The sequence below is a fragment of the Papaver somniferum genome, chromosome 5 (genome assembly GCF_003573695.1).
Source record: "Papaver somniferum cultivar HN1 chromosome 5, ASM357369v1, whole genome shotgun sequence".
Taxonomy (NCBI): Eukaryota; Viridiplantae; Streptophyta; class Magnoliopsida; order Ranunculales; family Papaveraceae; genus Papaver; species Papaver somniferum.
Window position 1 is genome coordinate 214,936,550 of NC_039362.1, and position 23,029 is coordinate 214,959,578.

Below are 23,029 nucleotides of genomic sequence, written 5' to 3' on the forward strand. Positions count from 1 at the left end.
GAATAACTAAAGTAGGAAACAGAAAACTAAAAGGAAATCTAAAAGAATCCTAAAAATAAGAAAGACTGAAACTAGGAAACCATGGAAGCCAAACCTCTAAGCGGAATCTTCTGGAATTGTAGTATGCCCTGCATCAGTCCCCCCTTCTAGAGTAAAGCTCGTCCTCGAGTTGTCCAAACAAACCAGAAGTTCATTGTCACCATGAAACGTAAAAATCTCTTGAACATTAAATGTGTTGGAGATATTCCAATCATTTGGTAGATCAATAACATAAGCATTATCATTGATCTTCTTTAAAACCTTGAAAGGACCATATTTCTTCATCTTGGTTTTGTTATAAGTACCCACTGGAAATCTCTCTTTTCTTAGATGTATCATCACGAGCTCCCCTTCCTTGAAGGTTTTAAACCTCTTGTGTTTATCAGCATCCTCTTTATATTTAGAATTGGACTTCTCCAGTTTAGATTTTACTTCATTATGTAATTCAGTTGCTTTGTCTACAAAAGAGTCGGCTGCAGTGTTTGTACTCTGTGTGGTGGGTAAGGCTACCAAATCAAGAGTATGATTAGGTACTTTAGAGTACACAATCTCAAATGGAGTTTTCCCAGTAGAACGATTCACAGAAGTGTTGAAAGCGAATTCCATATGTGGCAATAACACATCCCACTGCTTACTATTATCCAGGCACTTAGCTCTAATCAAATTCCCAAGTGATCTATTAACAACCTCAGTCTGTCCATCAGTTTGCGGATGTGAAGTTGTGCTGTAGAACTGTGCCTAAGCGCATCCATAAACTTTTCCAGAAATAACTCAAAAATTTGGTATCTCTGTCAGAAGTGATAGACTTTGGAACCCCATGCAATCTTACTACTTCTTTAAAGAACAAAGAAGCAACATTAGAAGCGTCAGTTGATTTCTTACAAGCCACGAAGTGAGCCATTTTAGAGTAACGATCAACTACGACCATAACAGAATCATTACCTCTAGCAGTACGAGGTAAACCAAGTATAAAATCCATACTTATATCAACCCAAGGTGCATCAGGAACTGGTAAAGGAGTATACAACCCGGTATTTTGAATTGTACCCTTTGCTCTCTGACAGACCATGCATTTTTGTACGAACTTTTGTACATCACGTTTCAAAGATGGCCAGAAATATCTTTCTTCAATCAGGGCAATGGTTTTATCTCTCCCAAAATGACCACCAAGACCACTGCCATGTAATTCTCGCATAAGATGTAAACGTAAAGACCCTTGAGGAATACATAATCGATTCCCTTTAAAAAGAAAACCTTCTTGTATAAGAAAATCATCAACCCCATGAGTTTGAGAACTGCATTGATCCCATAGTTTGCCAAAATCTTCATCTTCTGGATAAATGTCTTTGATATAGTCAAATGCATAACTCTCATTACGAATTGTAGTTAATAGATGACTTCTTCTACTTAAGGCATCAGCAACTTGATTCAATTTGCCACTTTTGTCTCACGGAGAAAGTGTATTTGTTGAGTGTGGAAAGCCATCGATCATGCATTCTGTTAACTTTAGCAGAAGTATTCAAAAACTTCAAAGCATGGTTGTCAGTGTTGACAACAAATTCCCTATGTATAAGATAAGTATGCCACTGCTTAAGAGATTGAACAAGAGCCAATAACTCTAATTCATATGTAGACCATTTCTTTTGTGCATCTGAATTCTTCTCACTGTAATATGCAATTGGATGACCCTCCTGTGATAATACTGCACCAATACCAACAACAGATGCATCACAATCTATTTCAAAAGGCTTGTTGAAATTCGGAAGTGCAAGAATTGGTGCCGTACAAAGCTTTTTTTAAGAAGAATAAAGCTTTTATCCATTGCTTCCGTCCACTCAAACTTCTCCTTCTTGAGACAGTCAGTCAAAGGTGCAGAAATAGAGCTAAAGTTCACAAATCTTCGATAGAAAGAAGCCAAACCATGAAAACTACGAACATCACGAATAGAAGTAGGAACTGGCCAATCTTCAATTGCTTGAACTTTAGAAGGATCGACATGAATACCATCAGTAGAAATCACATATCCCAAAAATGTTACTGAAGAAGCCATGAAGGTACACTTCTTCAAATTAACATATAAAGAGTTGTCAGCAAGAACTTGAAACACTTGTGAAAGATGTTGGAGGTGTTCTGGCTCACTGCGACTAAAAATTAGTATGTCATCAAAATAGACAATAACAAATTTACTGAGAAAGGGTTGGAGAACCTGATTCATAGTCGCATAAAAGTACTAGGTGCATTAGATAACCCAAATGGCATGACCAGCCATTCATATAAACCTTCACGTGTCTTGAATGTTGTTTTCCACTCATCTCCACCTCGAATGCGTATTTGGTGGTAACCACTGCGTAAATCCAACTTAGTAAAAATAATAGCCCGACAGTAAATCAATCATATCATCAATACGCGGGATCGGAAATCTATAAGGAATGGTGATGCGATTTAATGCTCTGCAATCGATACACATCCTCCATCCATTGTTTTTTTACTAACCAAGAAGGCAGGACTGGCACAAGGACTGTTGCTAGGTCGTATCAAACCCTTTGTAAATCATTTACCTGTCCCTGTAATATCTCATGCTCAGCAGGACTCAAGCGATAGTGTGCTTGGTTTGGTAAAGAGGCTCCAGGAATAAAATCGATGCAGTGTTGAATATTCCGTAAAGGAGGTAATGCAGTTGGTAGTTCATCTGGAAATAAAACATTATATTGAAATAATAAGGGCTTCACCTTTGCAGGCAACTCAATCATAGGCTTAGAATCTTCATGGGAATGTAAAGAATGTTGTGGGTGCAAAGAACGAATAACAGTGGCTACGACAGCATCAGTCTGCGCACAAGAGTTTGAAGTGGAATTGGATGGACTAAGAACCTTGGTTTTCCCATTATGAACAAAAGTGTAAGTATTCTCGAATCCATTGTGAACCGCGTGAAGATCGTATTGCCAAGGTCTGCCAAGAAGAAGATGGGTTGCCGTCATATTAATGACATCACATAGAACTGTGTCTTCATAACCCTCAAAAGAGAATGACACATAACACTGAAGAGTAATCTTCTGTGTGCTAGAGGCATTAACCCATCCTACAGTGTAAGGTTCTGGATGAGAAGTTACTGGTAGTTCAAGCTTCTTAACTACGTGATCACAATATAATTATCCACACTGCCACTATCAATTATCATCTTGCAGATTTTACCCCCAATATAACATCTTGATTTAAAAATATTGTGTCTCTGAGACTTGAATTTTTGAGTAAGAAATAATGGACGAATCATCCCAACAAACTCGTCGTCATCACCAGGTGAGTCTTCATCTTCGAACTCATTAAGCGCACCAGTGACTTCATTAATGAACTGAGGTTCACCAATCAAAGCATTGAATTTCCGACAATCACTAGAAGTGTGCCCCGATTGCTGACATTTATTGCACTTATCTCCACGAAATTTTGTATAAACATTATTAGCTCGCTGTTGCGGTGGAAATTGTTGTTGCCTGTTATGAAACCGATTCCCTGTAGTAAGAGGAGTTGGTTGCAGAGAGTGAGACTGCTGACCCGGCTGAAGATCAACTGGATTGGCTAAGATAGGTGTAGCCAGAGGTGGAGTATAAGGCACAATATGGTTAGGTTGTCGATGTGAATGGCTAACATCATCATAAGGAGGACTGGGAATATTCAAAACAGTATCTGGAGAAAATTTTTGAGATGAATTGGTACCCCTGTAAATATTTGGATAACGCCCTTGTCTGGATGGATAAATCCTAGAAGAACGAATAAGACGATTTTCTATCTTAATAGCTTGTTGCACAGCTTCGACCATAGTAAAAACTGAATGAGTCATAGCATTTTGTATTAATATATTCAGTCCCTCAATGAATCTTGCAACTAACTGTTCTTCAGATTCTTTGAGTTGATTTCGTGCGACCAAATTATAAAAATCTGACACATATTCTTCAACAGTTCGTACCCCCTGCTGAATGTTTTGTAATTTGATGAAAAGTTGCTGCATAAAGTCTCTAGGTAAGAACTTATCCCTGATCAAAGTTTTCATACGTTTCCAAGTACGTATTTTCGGTTTGTTAGCGTTTCTACGATCATCACAGATCTTATCCCACCAAGCTGCAGCTCCTCCTTTGAGTTTGTATCTCACAAGTTTAACCTTAGAATCTTCAGGGACCTCCATGAATTCGAAAAAATATTCTACCTCAAAGAACCAATCAGTTAGTTCTTCAATACGAAAATTTCCAGAGAAGTTGGGAATATCGGCTTTTAGTTGATATTCTGGTAAATAACTGTAAGGGTTGTGACCAGTTTTTAAACGTCGTTCTTCAATCCAATTCTTCTCTAGATCGTTCTCACGTTCATCTTCATCATCACTGTCAAGTGCAGGAGAAACTATCTTCTTCTTTGAATGACCTATGAAACCTTCATACGGTTTCTTAATGTTTAAAGTACGCAATACATCTTCAGGTACTTCATCATTCTGTAAAAACTGAAGTATATCTTCTTTAGTTTTTCCTTCTAAGTCTACAAGCTCAGGCATATCCAAATCTATATTTATATGTTTTGCAACCTTCAAAAGTTGATTCTGCATGGTTTCAAGCTTGGTATCTCTTAACCCTAATTTGTCCTCCATGGACTTCTCAAGAGCTTCAGTAATGTTTTTTTCCAAAATCTCGGTATGAGATTTGATGAGAGCTTCGATTGCTGCTAGAGTAACTGGTTGAGCAGTCATTTTTTTTTTTTTTTTGTATACGAAAAGGAACTAAAAAAGGATTGAAAGGTGTTGCGGAAGCGATGTAAAGGATCAAGTTATAGGATGAAAACCTAAAACGAAGCGGTTGATACCAACTAATGTGGAACAAGGTAAAAGAAAGCAATACTAGATTGCTATAAGCAAGAAGAGAAGAGAATTCAAGCAAGAAGAGAAAGATAAGTTTTGTGTTTAATAATTTGATTGAGTAATAGATAGCTCTTACAAGACTTAATCTAGCCTTTATATAGGCTTGAAGAATAACTAAACTAGGAAACAGAAAACTAAAAGGAAATCTAAAAGAATCCTAAAAATAAGAAAGACTGAAACTAGGAAACCATGGAAGCCAAACCTTTAAGAGGAATCTTCTGGAATTGTAGTATGCCCTGCATCAGAAGGAATGGATGACATTGATGGGTGCTGATTGTGTATGTTGTAGGCTTTTGGTTTGAGGTTATGGCCCTGAATTGCAAAGAGCTTTGCACAGGTGGAATGACTGAATAAGTTGCATCTAGATACTCACAACAAGAGCAGGTGATGGCGTTCCGAGCATCTGAGGATTGTTGGTGCTAATTCTGCAGTAGCTAGGTCAAGAAGATGGTGTTGCTGGAGTTTCTCGTGTAAGATAACTTGTTAGAGTCTCAATCTGATGAATGATTACATTGTAAATTGTTGATAATTTCACAAGTAAGAACGGTTATAATAATTTACAGACTTGAGATGTTAGATTGGTTTAAGTGTTTGAATTCTGTCATATTTCAATGATTTACATTTAAATGAATGCTGGTATATTTTGAATACTGTGACCAATTTCATTATTTTTTTTCACAAATGAAAAATAACCACAACTGCTATGAAAAGTCGACAAATAAGTGACTTACAACTCAAATAGAAGTTTTCAAGGAAATGATACACAACTCTTCCCATAGTTGTCCAAGAACTGACATACAACTGTAATCATAGTTGTCGACGAATGTTCTACAACCCAAACAAGTGTAGTGTAGGAGTTATTTTCACAATCCATGTAAGAGTTGTATTAGGCATTAAGAGCAAATTTCGAAAGACTTTGACAACTGACAAAAGCATTTTACAAAACTAAACTACAACTATGTTTACGACTTTATCTGAAGAGTTGTATAGATTTGAGGACTTTCTACAACCCCCCTCCTCCCTTATGCAACCTATCGATAAACGTCGTCGTAGATGTATGACAACTCTTTTCGAGAGTAGTTGATCACTGTTTTTCCCGTAGCGCTAATCCAAGCTACTCTACAAGATGAAACACGGGAAATACTTATAGTTCTAAATGAACCCTAATAAACCCTAAAACCAAACTCTTACTGAATATAACAAAACTCTAAAAATCCAAAACATAACAAGAATACGAATATCTTCCCTTTATTGGACTCTCTATTTATGACGGGAAAAGATATGCCAGCTCCATTGAAAGGAAACAAGTACCTGCCACTGTGTTGTGTTTGGGAATGTCCCATATCAGGCTTCCCGCTGCGACTGAACTCGCCCCGAGTTTACCTCCATTATTGACAACCATATGATCACCATGAGTGTTAACAGCAACAACAACTAGAGCCTGATTGGGTAGCACTCCCTTTTCCTCCCTAACTTGTTGTTTCTTAGTCGGCAGTAAAACCACTTTTGATCCTCTCCAGTAGAATTCATAGGTAATCGCCCTGCTCCTAAACAAAGCATCCACATCATACTTCCAAGGACGCCCTAAAAGCACACGACATAAATCCATGTATATTACTTCGCAGATGATGGCATCACGATAGACATTTCCAAAAGCAATTGGAATTTTGCAGACCTGCTCAATTCTTGTCTTTAACTAAGTTTTAATCCAACCAACACGATAAGGATGGGGTCTCTGTCTGCAAACCAAGTTCTCAGACTAACTTCCACGACACAAGATTTTCAGTACTCCCGCTATCGATAATAAAATCACAAATTTTTTATAAAATAATGCCTTCGAATTCAAGTAACTTATTTCTTTTAGTTATTTTTTAATTCTACGAGCAAGGAGTACCTTTTTACTCTTAACTTCTCTTTGCAGTACTTTCTGTACCACTAGAACAGCATGTGCCGCTTCATCTGAGTAAACATGATGAACATCTTCATCTTCTTCAATTAGTTTGGAGTCTGTAGTCTTGTCGTCTTCGATTAATCCACGGGTCGTCGTTTAGGAAAGTCATTTAAGTGATGCCCTAGAAGCATACAACAGTAACACTTGTCCCCCGAAAGTTTCGCATAAGGATAGTTGTTTTTCTTGAGTGCAGAAACGTCGATCGTAGGCACCTTTAGTAATGGTGGAGTCTGAAAAGTGGATGGTATTGGTAGAGATTCAGTTGGACTTTCTAGTGTTGGCTTTATTCTCTTCGACTCACCGGGCGCTTTAGACAACAACTTGGGTTGTAATTCAATCTTTTGAGCTAGACCACGGCTTCCGTTACCTTGGATATTGGATGAAAGTATAAAACTTCTTTGATTTCCGGATCTAGTGAGACCAAGAGGTGATTGAACCCTCACCCCTAAGCATTCTATTGTGCACTGTCTGCTGCCGCCATGAAGCAGCTCCCCCCTTTAACTTATATGAAACCAAATTGACTTGTTGGGTTTCAGGAATTTTCATGCATTCAAAAAAATCCTCAACTGAAGCAATATAATCAAAAAAACCTTCATTATCAATCTTACCGTCAGACATCGGCACTTCCAACTTCATCTTGTATGTTAGTGTGTTATTGACCCCATCATAGAATGCATTAGCTTGAGACGTGTCTTTGTGGAGGAAATCAGCATCGTAATCATCTTCTTCACACTCATTCCGATCTGGTCGTTCATGCCTCCTTGATCTTGATTCGAATCTATGTCGACGTTGCACGAAATTATGGTTGGCTTGGTAAGGATTGTGGAAGTAGCTTCTACAAGCCACACGGTTCTGCACATGATTCTTTTGTATGACATCGTTTACATCTTCAAAATCCATAAAGCTATCAGGAGCGAAATCATATTCTGAAAACCCTCGGCCATCCCGAACATTTTTTTTCCCCGATACCCATTGATGTTTGACCCATTCCACGGATCCCTTGATATATAATTTCCTCTTCTGAAAGCGGTATCACCAGCCTAATATTAGGAGCACGACTTGGACCTGTTCTGAAATTTTTTCTTGGCCCATAAAGATCTCTTACATCGTATCCTTTCGAAAGAAATCTTTGGTTCTGGAAACGACTATTAGGACGCCGTTCTCTTTCCCGGTTATGATCAACATGGTATGATTTCCAAGATTCAAATCTTTCAATGAATCTTGTATATCCTTCAAGACTTTTGTATACAAAACTAAGGTATCCCCTAGCCCAGCAACGATTTTGTCTTAACTTTCAATCATCATCATCATAAGATCTTTATCGGAATTATTTTCTCCATGAACACCTTCTGTAGTCGTCATCTTTTCTGAATACCCTAGATTATACGGGACTCCTCAACCGTTTCTAAGATAGATATTAAAGATGAGAAGCAATAAAGAACTTACTAAAAACAGTTAAACATGTATAATCCATGAGCTAAAACAAAAGGATATGCAACTCTAATCCAAGAGTTAAGAGAAAGAAATAATGGTTTAATCACAATCAACTGATTGATTAATTTTAATATCAAAAGAATGAGCTAATCCAAACGGCTCTACAAGAGGAAAACAGGGAAACACTTATAGCTCTAACTGAACCCAACCCTAAAACCAAACTCTTACTAAACATAACCAAACTCTAAAAATCCAAAATATAACAAAACTCTCTATTTAGGATGGGAAAAGATATGCCAGCTCCATTGAAAGGAAACAAGTACTAGCCACTGTGTTGTGTTTGGGAACATCCCATATCAAATGGCGTGCTGTGCTGTGCCTTAAAAACAATCATGATGTGCCGTGTCCTTGCGTGCCTGCCCACTTATTTTATATTTTCTAAAGTAAATATTTTCTGATATTTTAGTTAATATTATAATATTATTATAGAAATTAATCAGCATAACGAAAATAAAATATCAAAAACTGGCTAAAATAAGGACTCAAAAAAGATGATGTAATACCTAGTATTTTATGCATGATTTGGCTTGCTTTCTTCCCATGTCATGTCGTGTTGTGTCACGTGCCGGTGTGCCTATTTTTCCGGCACATCACAACACACTAAGCTAATGTGTTGTTCCCGTGCTACGCTAGGTCACGTGGTGTACCGTGCTGTGTTGCGCCATAAACGTGCTGGTCCAGCCCAATTTACACCTCTAGGAAGGAAGCTTATCAAAAAAACAAATATGTACCAAAAATATATATAAATCAAAAACCACACATATAGTCAAGTGTCAAGTTTACCAGTATTGTTGACGTTGTAAGCCAACGTCCGTATCCAAAAGCAAATATAGACAGGTGACACGGACCCAGGAGATTCCACACGAAAGATACATAGAATCACAGATATTCGACCATCATGCCGGGAAAAGGAAAACATTTACTCATATAAATATGTGGATCATAGATTTATGCAGTAGCATATTTACCTATGACAATTCACTATAGTAACTGAATTCTTGAAGCACCGTTAGAGGGTTGTTTCTTTGAATTAGGCGAAGTTGTTTGTTTGGTACGGTTTTCCTTGTAAAATTATTACTTTCGCCATTCAAAATAATCAAATACCCAATATTTTCTTAAGTCAGATCTGCAAGTCAGAGTTCAGAAAGACAGTTCATAATATCGAAAGCATGGATTAAATCACCTATATAAAACTACACATCTAGGTAAGCATATTCATGAGTTACAACTCAAACAAAAGTTTCTTCAACTACCCATAAATTTTTCCTCTAAAAACAAGTCATGTCCATCAAAGTTGAGATTGTGAGTTCAAAGCTAGTAGGACCAATGTACAATGGTTATGAACCAAAACCAGTTCCTAATACATTTATTTCTCTTACTGTCTTTGACAAGGTAGTGGAAGATGATTACGCATCGGTCCTATATGTGTATAAACCACCAAACCCATCAAACATGTCATTAGAACAAGGTCTCCGGAGGGCTTTAGTTGAGTACCCAGAAATGGCTGGCAGGTTTTCTACAAATGAAAACTGTGATGAACGTGTGATACTACTAAATGACAAAGGTATGAGATTCATTGAAGCAACCGCTGATTGCACTCTCGATGAGGTTGTTCTGTTCAAGCCGTCTACCTTGTCGACTTTCAACCCAAATGAAAGAAGACTAGATGAATTGGCTCTTGTTCAGCTTACTAGATTCACTTGTGGTTCACTAGTTTTGTTCTTTTCCAGCAGCCACATAGTGGCTGATGGTGCATCTGCCAGTCAATTCGTTGTTGCATGGAGCCAAGCTTGTCGAGGTTTAAAGATTCCTCCGCGCCCTTTGTACAACCGGAACATATTTGTTCCACGAGATCCGCCTATAGTCGCTTCCGACCACAAAAATGTCGAGGTTGCAAAGAGGGTGATCAATCATAATGAGCTGATGGATCAACTACTTCCTTACTCGGCAGATAATGTGGTCTATCATAAAGCACATTTCACACCCGAATTTATTGCCAACCTTAAGAGTAAGGCTAACTCTACAGTTCCAGATACCGCTGACGGAAAACGTAGGCCTTATTCCACCTTTGAAAGCTTGGTAGCTCATATATGGAGAACCATGGCTAAGGTCCGAGGACTTACAGATCTTCAGACAACCGAAGTTAAGATCTCCGTGAATGGACGAAGAAGGTTGAAACCTTGTGTTCCAGATGAGTACTTTGGTAATGTGGTTCTTGCTGCATTTCCTCAATCTCGAGTGAACGAACTTTTGCAGAAATCCTTGAGCCATGCCGCTGAGGTAATTCATGATGCTGTAGCGGAGTTGAACTCAAATTACTTCAAATCTTTTATAGATTTTGCTCACAATAACATGCAGAATGAGGATTTGATATTGGATGAACAGGGATGGAAAGTCCCAACCGTGTGGCCCAATTTGGAGGCCGATAGCTGGCTTGGATTTCCATTCAGCGCCGTGGATTTCGGATTTGGAAAGCCTTATATTTTCATGCCATCATTTGCACCTTGGGAGGGTGTGGTGTATTTGGTTCCTTCATTGGATGGTGATGGAAGTATAGATGTCTACATAACTTTGTTCGAGCAACATCTGAATCTGTTCGAAGAAATTTGTTTCTGCGTAAACTAATTAAGATATAGACCTCTCTAATTAAACTTGCCGTATGTGAGAGCAGAACCAGCAGATGATTAATTCTATACCATGAGAAGTTTTCTTTCTTTTTTTCTTTTTCTTTTTTTTTTTTACACAATTTGTACGAGGGGATAAACCAGATTTGAAGTACTTCGATTTATATTATAAAAATCATGTTGGTAATCATGTTGGTCTATATTCTGTAAAATATTTATCGTATACATAATACCATCCTTCTTATATAGTTCTAGCTATAGAGAAAGCAAAATCTATTAAAAAGCATCACTATATATAAGATTAAAAAGCATCACTATATATGATTCAAGAGGTTTTACTTTGCAGCCCAATGGAAGATTATAGAATTGTCCCTCGTGATGTGTTGATTTGGTTTCTACAGCAGTAGAAACAAGCACCCATTAGGGCACTGTTTGTACGTGTATAAAATACACGGAAGGCCCGTTAATAAAGCCCGCTTATCCCGTGAAGGAAGATTCCTGAAGTTTCCAGGAGTCTTGTTGTCCAAATTATTTGCATATGAAGTTTATATCAGAGTTATATAAACATTATAAATACATGTATCCTAAACTCTAAGAGGACGCGGGATTTTAGCTTAACTAACCCGGGAAAAATTATCGTATCCTACAATCAATAAAATACTTCTCTGTTCCTCCGTGGATGTAGTTACAACTTGTCAAACCATGTTAAATTCTTCTCTCTTCTATTTATTTGTATACGTTTTCTATCCTAATTCACATCATCAACATCAAATCATCGTGTTTAGTGCCTAAAAGTAATTTTGGGGTACAAACATTGGCGCCAACTAAGGGGATTCGTGTAAAAGGATCGTGTTTTACCATTGAGAAAGGTGCGGAGCAAAAATCGTTCACAAGATTCCATGCAAAAAAAAGAAAAATTTAGGGTTCTTACGTAACTGTTGTGAAGTTGAAGAAACTTTTGCTAAACAGAAGCAGAAACTGCTGCGAAAGCTGCATAAACAGTAGCAGAAGCGTTATACAACAGTAACAGATACAACAATTACAGAAACGTTACAAAACTTTCCTGGTCATCTAGCCAATCTCGTTCGTTCAGATCCAAGATCCGGTTAAACCAAGACTACCTAATCAGCAAGCGACACGTGTTGTCAGAAAACCAATCAACTGACATGTCAGCTAACCCAATACAGTCAGCATCTGTCACGTCCACGATGAAATTTTGCCACATCAGTTTCGCTATGGTCCCGTCAGCAGCCAAGTCAGCAATTTGATCATGTCAGCAACTTCCACGTCAGCAGACCCTTCAGGGCTGACTGTTGTGCCACGTGAGCTTCCAGTCAATCGCCACGTCAGCACCGTACGAATGCTACATCAGCAACACATTCCAAGTCAGCAGTTCCATGTCAGTCTTTTGATTCTGTCAGCACTGTCACATATGCAACAACACGCGCGCTTCGATCAAATCTTGTTTCATCAATAACTTCTTCGTTTTAAATCCGAATTGAGTGATTTTTGGCTCCTTATAATCGTCTTTCCTGTATTCAAGAAACTTTTGTGTGCACTTGGAACAACAACATGATCGAGTTTGAGGTTCTTGGATAGTGACATGATCGAGCTCGACATGAAGATTGCTTAGACCGTTCAATATTTTTCCTTGCATCATATCGCAAGCACCTAAAGCCTCACCTTGCATGTGAGCATATAAGTGTTGCTCTTTTAGCAAGCATAAAATCTCGTCTTGCACGCGAGTATGAAAGACTTGCACCTTGTGCAAGAAGAAAGTCTCTTCTCAACCACGACACCAACGTCCGATATTGGTCCAAAGTCTCGTCGAACTACGAGCCCAATGCCCGATATTGGTGCAAAGACTTGTACTCAACACAAGCAACAGCCAGCCCGCCCGAGAAGTGAGCACTTCAGCCTTGTTACGTTGCGAGCAAAAAGCCTTGCCCTAACCTCAAGCACACTACATTCTACTCAAGACTCGACTAGCTCTCAAGCATCATCAAGTCCACCACGTGGCAAAAATTCTCACCTAGCTCGTGACCAAATTTTTTGCAGGTAATTACAGTTGGGGGAATCTTTGTAATATCTCTACTCAGGCTTGGGGGAGACTTACGTCATCGACGACTGACGCAAAGGAAAAAAACAAATTTCTTAACCCCCAACAAGTTGGAGGTTAAGAGGGGGCGGTATTTGTACCGTGTATAAAATACTCGGAAGGACCATTAACAAGATGGTCTAGCCAGTGAAGGAAGATCCTAGAAGTTTCCATAGGTCTTGTTGCCCAAGTTGCTTGTATACGAAGTTTACCTAATTAGGGTTACATATATAAATATATAAATACATGTATCCTACACCCTAAAGGGATATAAAATCCTAGGTTAGCAAACCCGAAGAAATACAATTGTATCATGATCATCAATAAAATCACTCCCTATGGGATTCCTCCATGGATGTAGGAAACAGTTGCCGAACCACGATAAATCTTTGTTTCTGTTATTTATCGTTTTTTATCCCTAATTTTGTGTCATCATCACCAATAAATCGTGTTTAGTGCCTAAAAGTAATTTTGGGTACAAACATTGGAGACGACTAAGGGGATTTGTGAAAATAATCGTGTTGTACCATTAAGATAACTTGTGGAAGAAATCATGTACAGGTTCCACCAAAAAGAAGCAAAAAGAAAAACAAAAAAGATTATGGTTCAGAGAAACCGTTACGAATGTTGAAGAAAATGTTACGAAGGTTGAAGAAAGCGTTACAAAGGTTGAAGAAACTGTGGCGAGGTTGAAAAAACTGTTGCGAAACATTTGAAGAAACTGTTACGAGCAGCTACAGAAAGCGTTGCACGAGTTGGAGAAAACGTCGCGAAAGCGCAGAAAGCGTTACGAAAACTTATTCTTCATCCAACCCACGTTCATCTTCTGATCCATCTCGGGTCCGTCAGATTCACAAGATCTCATCCATAGAAACAGTCCAGCTTCCGATCCAACTCTCGTTTTATCAAACCGGAACAAAAAGATAAGATAATCAGACAACGACATGTGTAAACCCAGTCTGATTCACCATCGATCCAACCACTTCATTAGATGGGCCAGACCGTTCGGATCAAGCCGTTGCAACACCATCACGGCGATCCAGTCAAAAGTTGACACGTAAGCAGACACGGTCTAGTCAGCACGAACTGAGACGGCAACACTTTCGAGTCAGCAATCTTTCACCGCTGACTGTTTGGCCACGTCAGCATCCATTCAGCTTCCACATCAGCAAACTAGCCAGCATCTAGTGATTTTCCACGTCATAAAACTCGTTGGTATCCGTTATCCCTGTGCTTCCATCTCAGCAATGGGGATCGCAATTAGCAGTTCCAGTCAGCGATTCTGCACAGTCATCACTGCCACGTCAGCAAATGTACGTGTGCTTCGTGAAAATCGTGTTTCTTCAATAACTTCTTCGTTTTTAAGTTCGAATCGAGTTATTTTTGGCTCGTTGGAATCGTCTTTAAATTCCCTACAAGATGGAAACAAAAGTTCCTGTGTTAGAGAAACTTTTATATGCACTTGGGGCAGCAACATGATCGAGTTCGAGGTTCTTGGATAGCGATATGATAAAGTTCGAGATGAGGATTTCTTAGACCCTTCAATGTTTAGTCTTGCATCACATCCCAAGCATCTAAAGCCTCACTTTTCATGTGAGCACTTAAGTCTTGCTTTTATCGCAAGCATTAAATCTCATCTTGCAAACGAGTATGAAAGACCTGCACCTTGGCAAGCATAAAGTCTCGTCTCAACCAAGAGCCCAACGCCCGATGTTGGTCCAACGTCTCGTCGAACCACGAGCCCAATACCCGATATTGGTCCTAAGACTCGTACTCAACACAAGCAACAGCCATCCTCCCCGAGCAGCGGGCGCTTCATCCTTGTTACGTTGCGAGCAAATAACTAGCCTTTCCCCAGCCGAAAGCATACACAAGACATTTCTCTCAAGACTCGACTATCTGTCGAGCATCACAAGTCCACCACGTGGCAAAAAGTCTCTCCTAGCACGTGAGCAATTTTTATTGCAGGTTATCACAGTTCGGGGCGTCTTTGTAATGTCTATACTCATGCTTGGGGGCGAGTTACGTCATCAATGGTCGACGCAGAAGGATAAAGGAATTTCTTAACCCCCAACAAGTTGGATGTTAAGAGGGGGCGATGTTTGTACCGTGTACAAAATACACGGAAGGCCCATTAATCAAGACCGCTTAGCCCGTGAAAGAAGATTCCAGAAGTTTCCAGGAGTCTTGTTTCCCAAGTTGCTTGCATATCAAGTTTATATCAGAATTATGGTTACATAAACACTATAAATACATGTATGCTAAACCCTAAGAGGACATGGGATTTTAGGTTATCTAACCCAGGAAAAATTATTGTATCCTACAATCAATAAAATACGTATGTGTTCCTCCGTGGATGTAGGCACAGCTTGCCGAACCACGTTAAATTTTTCTCTCCTCTATTTATTTTGTATATGTTTTCTACCCTATTTCACATCATCAACATAAAATCATCGAGTTTAGTGCCTAAAAGTAACTTTGGGTACAAACAGACATTGGCACATCCATTTAGAATATGCTCCAAACTGTGCAGTAACTTACACCATTAATATTCAACATGTGAATCAAACCTTGGAGGAATAACTATGGTTTGTGCTCGTAAGTAGGAGTAGGCCGGTAATGTAGACATCCCTAAAATACTCTAGAGATCTTGGTATGTAGCAGAGCTTATTAGAGGAACAGAGTTCCTCTCCGAGATTAGGGAAAAGTTACGTGTAATCTGAGAAATTTTCTGAATGCTTATTATTTATACTCTAAAGATGAGTTTAGTTACGCTTTTTTATTTTTCCAAAAGCACTTTCAAAATTTATATATGTCAATAATTTTTAAAACTAGTGTTTGGTAAAAAGAAAACTAAAGTGCTTTTATCAAAAGCACTTCCCAAATTCCTCAACTTTTAACAGATGAGGAAAATGAGCTTTTAAAAGCAACAAAAGCATAAGTTGTGGTCCCACCTAAATTTAATGCTTGATTTATCATTTATATCCCTACTTTATTTTATAAATGGAAAAAATTACCCTTAAACTTATATGCACTCAATTTTTTATTTTGTATAATTTTTTCTTTAAATATTATTGTTTTTATTTTCAAATTATTTTACATAACATTTCTTTTAATTTGTTACTAATAAAAATATAAATAAATAATTAATTTTAGTTTGATATTTTGTTTGAAAATTATAAATATATATATATATATATATATATATATATATATATATATATATATATATATATATATATCAAAAAAATGATCAAGTAAAGTAATTTTTTTAAAAGAACGGGCACCTAGCTCAGCTGGTTATACCCGTTTCTCAAAGTTTCATGCGTTTCAGGAGGTCCTAGGTTCGAGTCCCCAAAGGCGTAATATTACAGGAATTAACATGGAAGGTAGAGTTAGTTTGCTTGTGACACAATCTCAGCCCCACCATCCTCTTCGGCTCCCTTGGTTAGGTTACCCATGAGGCTCGCTGGTAGGCTAGCACCGCAACTTGTTCAATTAATATAATAGTATGTTGTTGGATCTTAGCTTGTTAGACTTCCAACTAGTTAATGTAATACTCTTTATCATAATAATAGCGACCAGGAAATTTAATATTATATTACATATTTATATTCAGTAATAAAAAATTAATTATTTTTAAGCCTAATAAAATAAAGTAAATCTATTTTCAGAGATATGTTTGTTTTTGTCATTTGCTACAACAACAATGCTTGAGTTTGATATTTTGACCAAACACATTTTAATAGTTTTTTTAATCAGCTTTAACTTTTTTTTTTAAATAATATAGCGCGCAAACGAGCAACAAGATGCGCCACAATCCATTTTTGAATAGCAAAGTAAGGTAGATCCTGGTTTTAAATATAGACATGATCATGTGAGAGATACATTATATGATGTTTTATGGAGGGATGGTATTTCAGCAAAGAAAGAGGCGCCGATCAAAGCACTCAGGACAGCAGATGTTCTTATTTTTGGGTGGACCAATGGAAAACATGTGTGTGTTGACCTAACTGGAGTTTCTCCATTAGTAGGCATTAGACACGGCTCTTTCACAGTTGGACAGGCAGCTTTGGTAAGGTAGCGAAGCATGAAAAAGCGTGTATTAGTAATGTCATGACTCCTGATTCGAGAGAGTTTGTGTTTATTATATAGCACGCGGAAGCAATCGAAACAAAACAGCAACAACAGGAGAATCCACTCCAAATATTGATAAGAAAACACTCCAATACAGGAGCAACTCTAATCCAAGAGTTACGAGAGACAATGGTTTAAACCAAAATACTGAATCAATAATATTAATCAAATAACGAGCTCGCAAGCTGCAACAAGAAGAGAAAGCAAATGCTATTTATCCCTAGACTGACATGAACTACACAACTTTGTAGGTTATCCTAACAACCTAATCTCCTAAACTCTTGTTGGTTCACTTATGTTATTAGACTCTGGTAAAACTAATTAACAACATAAGTAAATCTTAACAAAACAGCAAATGACCTGGACAGGAGACTCGCAACAATATGCTATTATATACGTCCCGTATCAGGCTCCCCCACTGCGATAAAACTCGCCTCGAGTTTACCTTGTTCATCCATAAACATATGATCACCACAAGAAACCAGTATTGATAACACATAAAGCCTTAGTAGGAAGCATTCCCGTTTCCTCCCTGACCTGTTGTCTCTTGCTCGGAAGCAGCAACATTTTTGTTCCCCTCCAGTAGAACTTATAAGTATTTTCCTTGCCACGAAACAATGTATCCACATCATACTTCCATGGTCTCTCCAAAAGAACATGGCACGAATCCATGTCTATCACCTTGCAGATTATAGTCTCACGGTAAACCTTTCCAAAAGCAGTGGGAACTTTACAGACCCGTTCAATTCTTGTTTCTAACCCGGTTTTGATCCATCCAACTCGATAAGGATGGGGGTGTGGTTCCGTTGGCAAACCGAGTTCTCAGAAAAGCTTCCATGATACAAGATTCTCAGTACTCCCACTGTCGATAATAAAGTCACAAGCTTTTTCCAGAATAATGCCCTTAAATTCAAACAATTTGTTTCTTTGGGTTTCTTCTCTTATTTTTGGGGTAAGGAGTATTTTTCCTTTCTTATCTTCACATTGCACCACCTTCCTTACCACCAGAACATTTACCCCCAAGTCATCTGCATAAACTTGCTCGATTACTTCATCTTCCTCGCTTACCATATGTTCTATAGACTAACTATCGCCGCCATTGACTAGTGTTGTTTGGGGCACTCGTTTGAGTGATGTCCTGGAATTCTACAGCTGTAACAAATGTCACTCATTGGTTTGGCATAAGGATTATTACCTTTCTTCACGGCAGAAGCGTCAACTGTAGGAACCCTTGGCAATGGTGACGGAGGTTGAAAAGTGGGTGTTATTGTCGGCGATTCTGTTGATGTTTCAAGTGATACTGATCTGGTTCGCTTTGGTTCCCCATTTGCCTTTGTTGACACCTTCGGTTGTAGCTCAATATTCTGAGCTAGGCTTACGGCTTCAGTCACCATAGATATTGGGTGAAGGTACAAAACTTCTTTGAATTCAGGGTCTAAACCACTAAGATAGCGCGAAACTTGTTGCGCCTCTGTCTCTAGCAAATTAACCCTTGAACCCAATCGATAAAATTCTTCGGTATACTCATCAATTGGCCTTCTATTCTGTGAACATTGTTGATAGCTTTGGAAAAGTTTTTGAGCATAATCGAAAGGAAGAAATCGACCCTTCATTAGGCGCCGCATCAGGGACCAAGACGTGATTGCAGCCTCACCCCTAAGTCTTCTATTATGCACGGTTTGTCGCAACCATCAAGCAGCTCCTCCCTGTAACTTATACGATACCAACTTGACTTGTTGGGACTCAGGAATTTTCATGCATTCAAAAAAATCTTCAACAACAGAAATATAATCTAGAAATCCTTCAATATCGATCTTACCGTCATAGGTTGGCACTTCCAGTTTCATCTTATATGCTGATCTGGTGTCGATTCCGCCATAGATTGCATCAGTTTGATAGACATCATCACAAGGAAAATCAGCATCCAAATCTTCTTTTTCCCACTCGTTCATGGCTGGTCGTCCAGGCCTCCTCGATCCTTCATACCTAAGACGATTCTGCATGAGATTTTTGTTATCCTGGATATGATTATGGAAGTCAGTTCTCATACAAATTCGATCTTGCATAGGTTTTCTTTGCATAACATCTTCCACCTCCTCAAAGTCCATAAAGTTATCAGGAGCAAAGACATATTCTAAAAACCCTAGCCCATCCCGAGCAGTTCTTCTGCGATATTCATTGATGCCTTGCTCATTCCATGAAACTCTTGGTATAAGGTTTACCTTTCTAAAACCAGAGTCACCGGCTTCTTCGAAGAAGTTAGTTGTCCGGCTTGGGCCTCCTCTGAAATTTCTTCTCGAACCATAGGGATCTCCACTCTCATATCCTTTAGCGTTAAACTTTTGGCCCAATAGGTTTTGAAAACTATTGTAAGGTCGTCGTTCTCTTTCTTGATTATGCTCAGCAGGGTACGGTTTCTCAATCTTCAAATCCTTCATTGAATCTTGTATATCCTTCAACATTTATGTATGGGACAGTAAGGTATCCCCTAGTCCAGCGATGATTTGGTCCTGAACTTCAATCATCACCAACATAGGATCTTTCGCAGCGCCCGTTTCCATGTTATCGTTTTCAGTTTTCGTCATCTTTCCTGAATACCCTAGATTATATGGGAATCCTCAACCGAATCTAAGATAGATAGTAAAGATGTGAAGCAGGAACGAACGGTAGCTTTGAATCCACCTGATATAGCACGCTGAAGCAATCGAAACAAAACAGCAACAACAGGAGAATACACTCCAATCCAAGAGCAACTCTAATCCAAGAGTTAAGAGAGACAATGGTTTAAACTAAAATACTGAATCAATAATATTAACCAAATAACGAGCTCGCAAGCTGTAACAAGAAGAGAAAGCAAATGCTATTTATCTCTAGACTGACCTGAACTACACAACTGTGTAGGTTATCCTAACAACCTAATCTCCTAAATTCCTGTTGGTTCACTTATCTTATTAGACTCTGGCAAAACTAATTAACAACATAAGTAAATCCTAACAAAACAGAAACAATGACCTGGAAAGGAGACTCACAACAATATACTATTAGATATGTCCCGTATAAGTTTAAGAGGATAGGGTTTGCTTTAACTTTAATTAAATTTTTACCAAACGTCTAACTGCTTTTTTCTCACAGCACAGCACAGTAACACACATCAGAAAAGTGCTTTTACAAAAACCGCAGCAATACCAAATTAAGTCTAAAGCATATCATAAGTATTGTTTTTTTCTTTTGACTTAAAAAAGAATGCAACGTTAGCATGCGACGTACACCACAGAAACAGTTTTCAACTGAATAGTACCAAGAAGATGAATGTGAGCATTTTTTCTTTCTTTTTTATTGATAATGAGTTTCAAATTCAGGTCATTCGCATCATTACCCAAACATTTTATCACAGTATTATCGTGATGTCGGAGATGAAGGTGATTAGGGAAACGTGGTTCTTTAATCAAAAACATATGCTCTTGCATTCACCTTTTAAAATCACATAATTTTTCATTTACTTTTCTTACTTCCAATAAAAAGCTCAACTAATTTACTTGTAGGAATATGTAGCTCAGAGATGCATGAGCAGCACATTTAATTAATCACAATTCATAGAAATAACTGAATTTCTCGAACACAGTTGGCTAACAGTCAAACGAATACTTATTCTCTTTGATCATTAAGTAGGATTTGAGAGTGCAGTCAGTGCACCAGTTATGAGCTAATCAGGTCAACAGTGATATCATCGCCCAGTGAATAGTAGATATACTATAAATTAACATGCGTGCATAAATTCCCTGAAGACGGGTCGGTATATTGGAGGGTTGTTTTCTTTTCATTATTAGGTGTGTTGGCTTTGTGCTTATACTAACCCTTGGGGCATCATATCTTTTCTTTATTATAAAATTATTATTACTTTGGCCATTCAAAAACAAAAATTAATCAATACCCCCTTATGTTTCGTTGCATCTGCAAGTCAGAGTTAAGACAGACCATTATATTGAAAGCATGAACCTCCTACATATAAAACCGCATCTAGCTAGCTAAGTATATTCAAGCACTACAACTCAAACCAAAGTTTCTTCAACTACCCAAATATTTTTCTTTCAAAAATAAGCCATGTCCATCAAAGTTAAGATAGTGAGTTCAAAGCTAGTAGGACCAATTTACAATGGTGATGAACCAAAACCTGTTCCTAATCAGTTTGTTCCGCTTAGTGTCTTTGACAAGTTAGTAGATGATGATTATGCAACGATCATATATGTGTATAAACCACCAAACCCATCAAATATGTTATTCGAACAAGGTCTACGGAAGGCATTAGCCGAATACCCAGAATGGGCTGGCAGGTTTTCTGCAAGTGAAAATGGCGAGGAGCGTGTGATACTACTAAATGACAAAGGTATGAGATTCATCGAAGCAACCGCTGATTGCACTGTCGATGAGGTTATTCCATTCAACCTGTCTACCTTGTCGAGTTTAAACCCAAGTGAAAGGGGAATTGATGAATTGGCTCTAGTTCAGCTCAGTAGATTCACTTGTGGTTCATTAGTTGTGTTCTTTTCGGGAAGCCATATGGTGGCTGATGGAGCTGGTGCAAGTCAATTCGCTGTATCTTGGAGTCAAGCTTGTCGAGGTTTAGAAATTCACCCACGCCCGTTGCACGACCGGAACATATTTGTCCCTCGAGATCCTCCTAAAGTCGCTTATGACCACAAAAATGTTGAGGTTGCAAAGAGGGTGGTGAACAATAATGAGCTGATTGATCCAATACCTCCTTATTCGGCAGATGACGTGGTCCGACATAGAGCACATTTCACACCGGAATTTATTGCCAGGATTAAGAGTAAGGCTAACTCCTCAGTTCCAGATATGGTCAATGGTGGACGCAGGCCTTATTCCACCTTTGAGAGCTTGGTTGCTCATTTATGGAGAACCATGACTAGGGTTCGAGGACTTGCAGAGCTTCAAACAACGGAAATGAAGATCTCCGTGAATGGACGAAGAAGATTGAAACCTTGTGTTCCAGATGAGTACTTTGGTAATTTGATTCTTTCCGCATTTCCTCAATCTCGAGCCAAAGAGCTTTTGGATGAATCCTTGAGTCGTACGGCCGAGGTAATTCATGAATCTGTAGGGAAGGTGAACTCGGACTACTTCAAATCTTTTATAGACTTTGCAAGCACTAACATTCAGGATGAGGATTTGAGGTTAGAGGAAGAAGGCTGGAAAGTCCCAACTTTGTGGCCCAATGTTGAGGTAGATAGCTGGCTTGGATTCCCGTTCCACGCAGTGGATTTTGGTTTTGGAAAGCCTTACCTTTTCATGCCATCATTTGGAGCTTGGGAGGGTGTAGCATACTTAGTTCCTTCGTTTGATGGTGATGGAAGCATAGATGTCTATATAACTTTGTTTCAGCAACATTTGGATCGGTTCCAAGAAATTTGTTTCTGCTTAGACTAATTAAGATAGCTTTGTGCAAGTTGCTATCTCAGATCGAGCAGATAACGCTCTTCCATGAGAAGTTTGTTTTCTTTTCTTTTTTTTCGAGTAACGATTTGAATGAGGGAATAATACAAAATTGCTGATGTACTTCAATTTATAATATAACTCATAAGGTGCAAATCATGTTGGTCCATCTATTACATCTCTACCGCCGCCCTGCTAATACTTCTTGCCATCGACAATAGTTGACACATATACCACATACAATTACTAGAACACCGCTATCACGGTTGGGAGGGCCGACAGAAAAAAAAAGAAACACCGCTAATTGCATAACACTTTATACATTTTTTGTTGTTGTT

General features: G+C 38.5%; 2 protein-coding genes across 2 annotated transcripts; both read left to right on the top strand.

Annotated features, from left to right (window-relative positions):
• Positions 1-9,615: 9,615 nt before the first annotated feature.
• LOC113278601 (agmatine coumaroyltransferase-2-like) lies at positions 9,616-11,133 on the top strand. Its single transcript, XM_026527409.1, has 2 exons — positions 9,616-10,661; positions 10,767-11,133. Exons 1-2 carry the CDS (start codon positions 9,663-9,665, stop codon positions 11,004-11,006), a joined length of 1,239 nt encoding a protein of 412 aa, XP_026383194.1. The 5' UTR covers positions 9,616-9,662; the 3' UTR covers positions 11,007-11,133.
• A 10,208-nt stretch (positions 11,134-21,341) lies between these two features.
• Positions 21,342-22,685, top strand: LOC113280796 (agmatine hydroxycinnamoyltransferase 1-like). The gene has a single exon (XM_026529376.1). It carries the CDS (start codon positions 21,342-21,344, stop codon positions 22,683-22,685), a length of 1,344 nt encoding a protein of 447 aa, XP_026385161.1.
• The last annotated feature ends 344 nt before the right edge of the window (positions 22,686-23,029 follow it).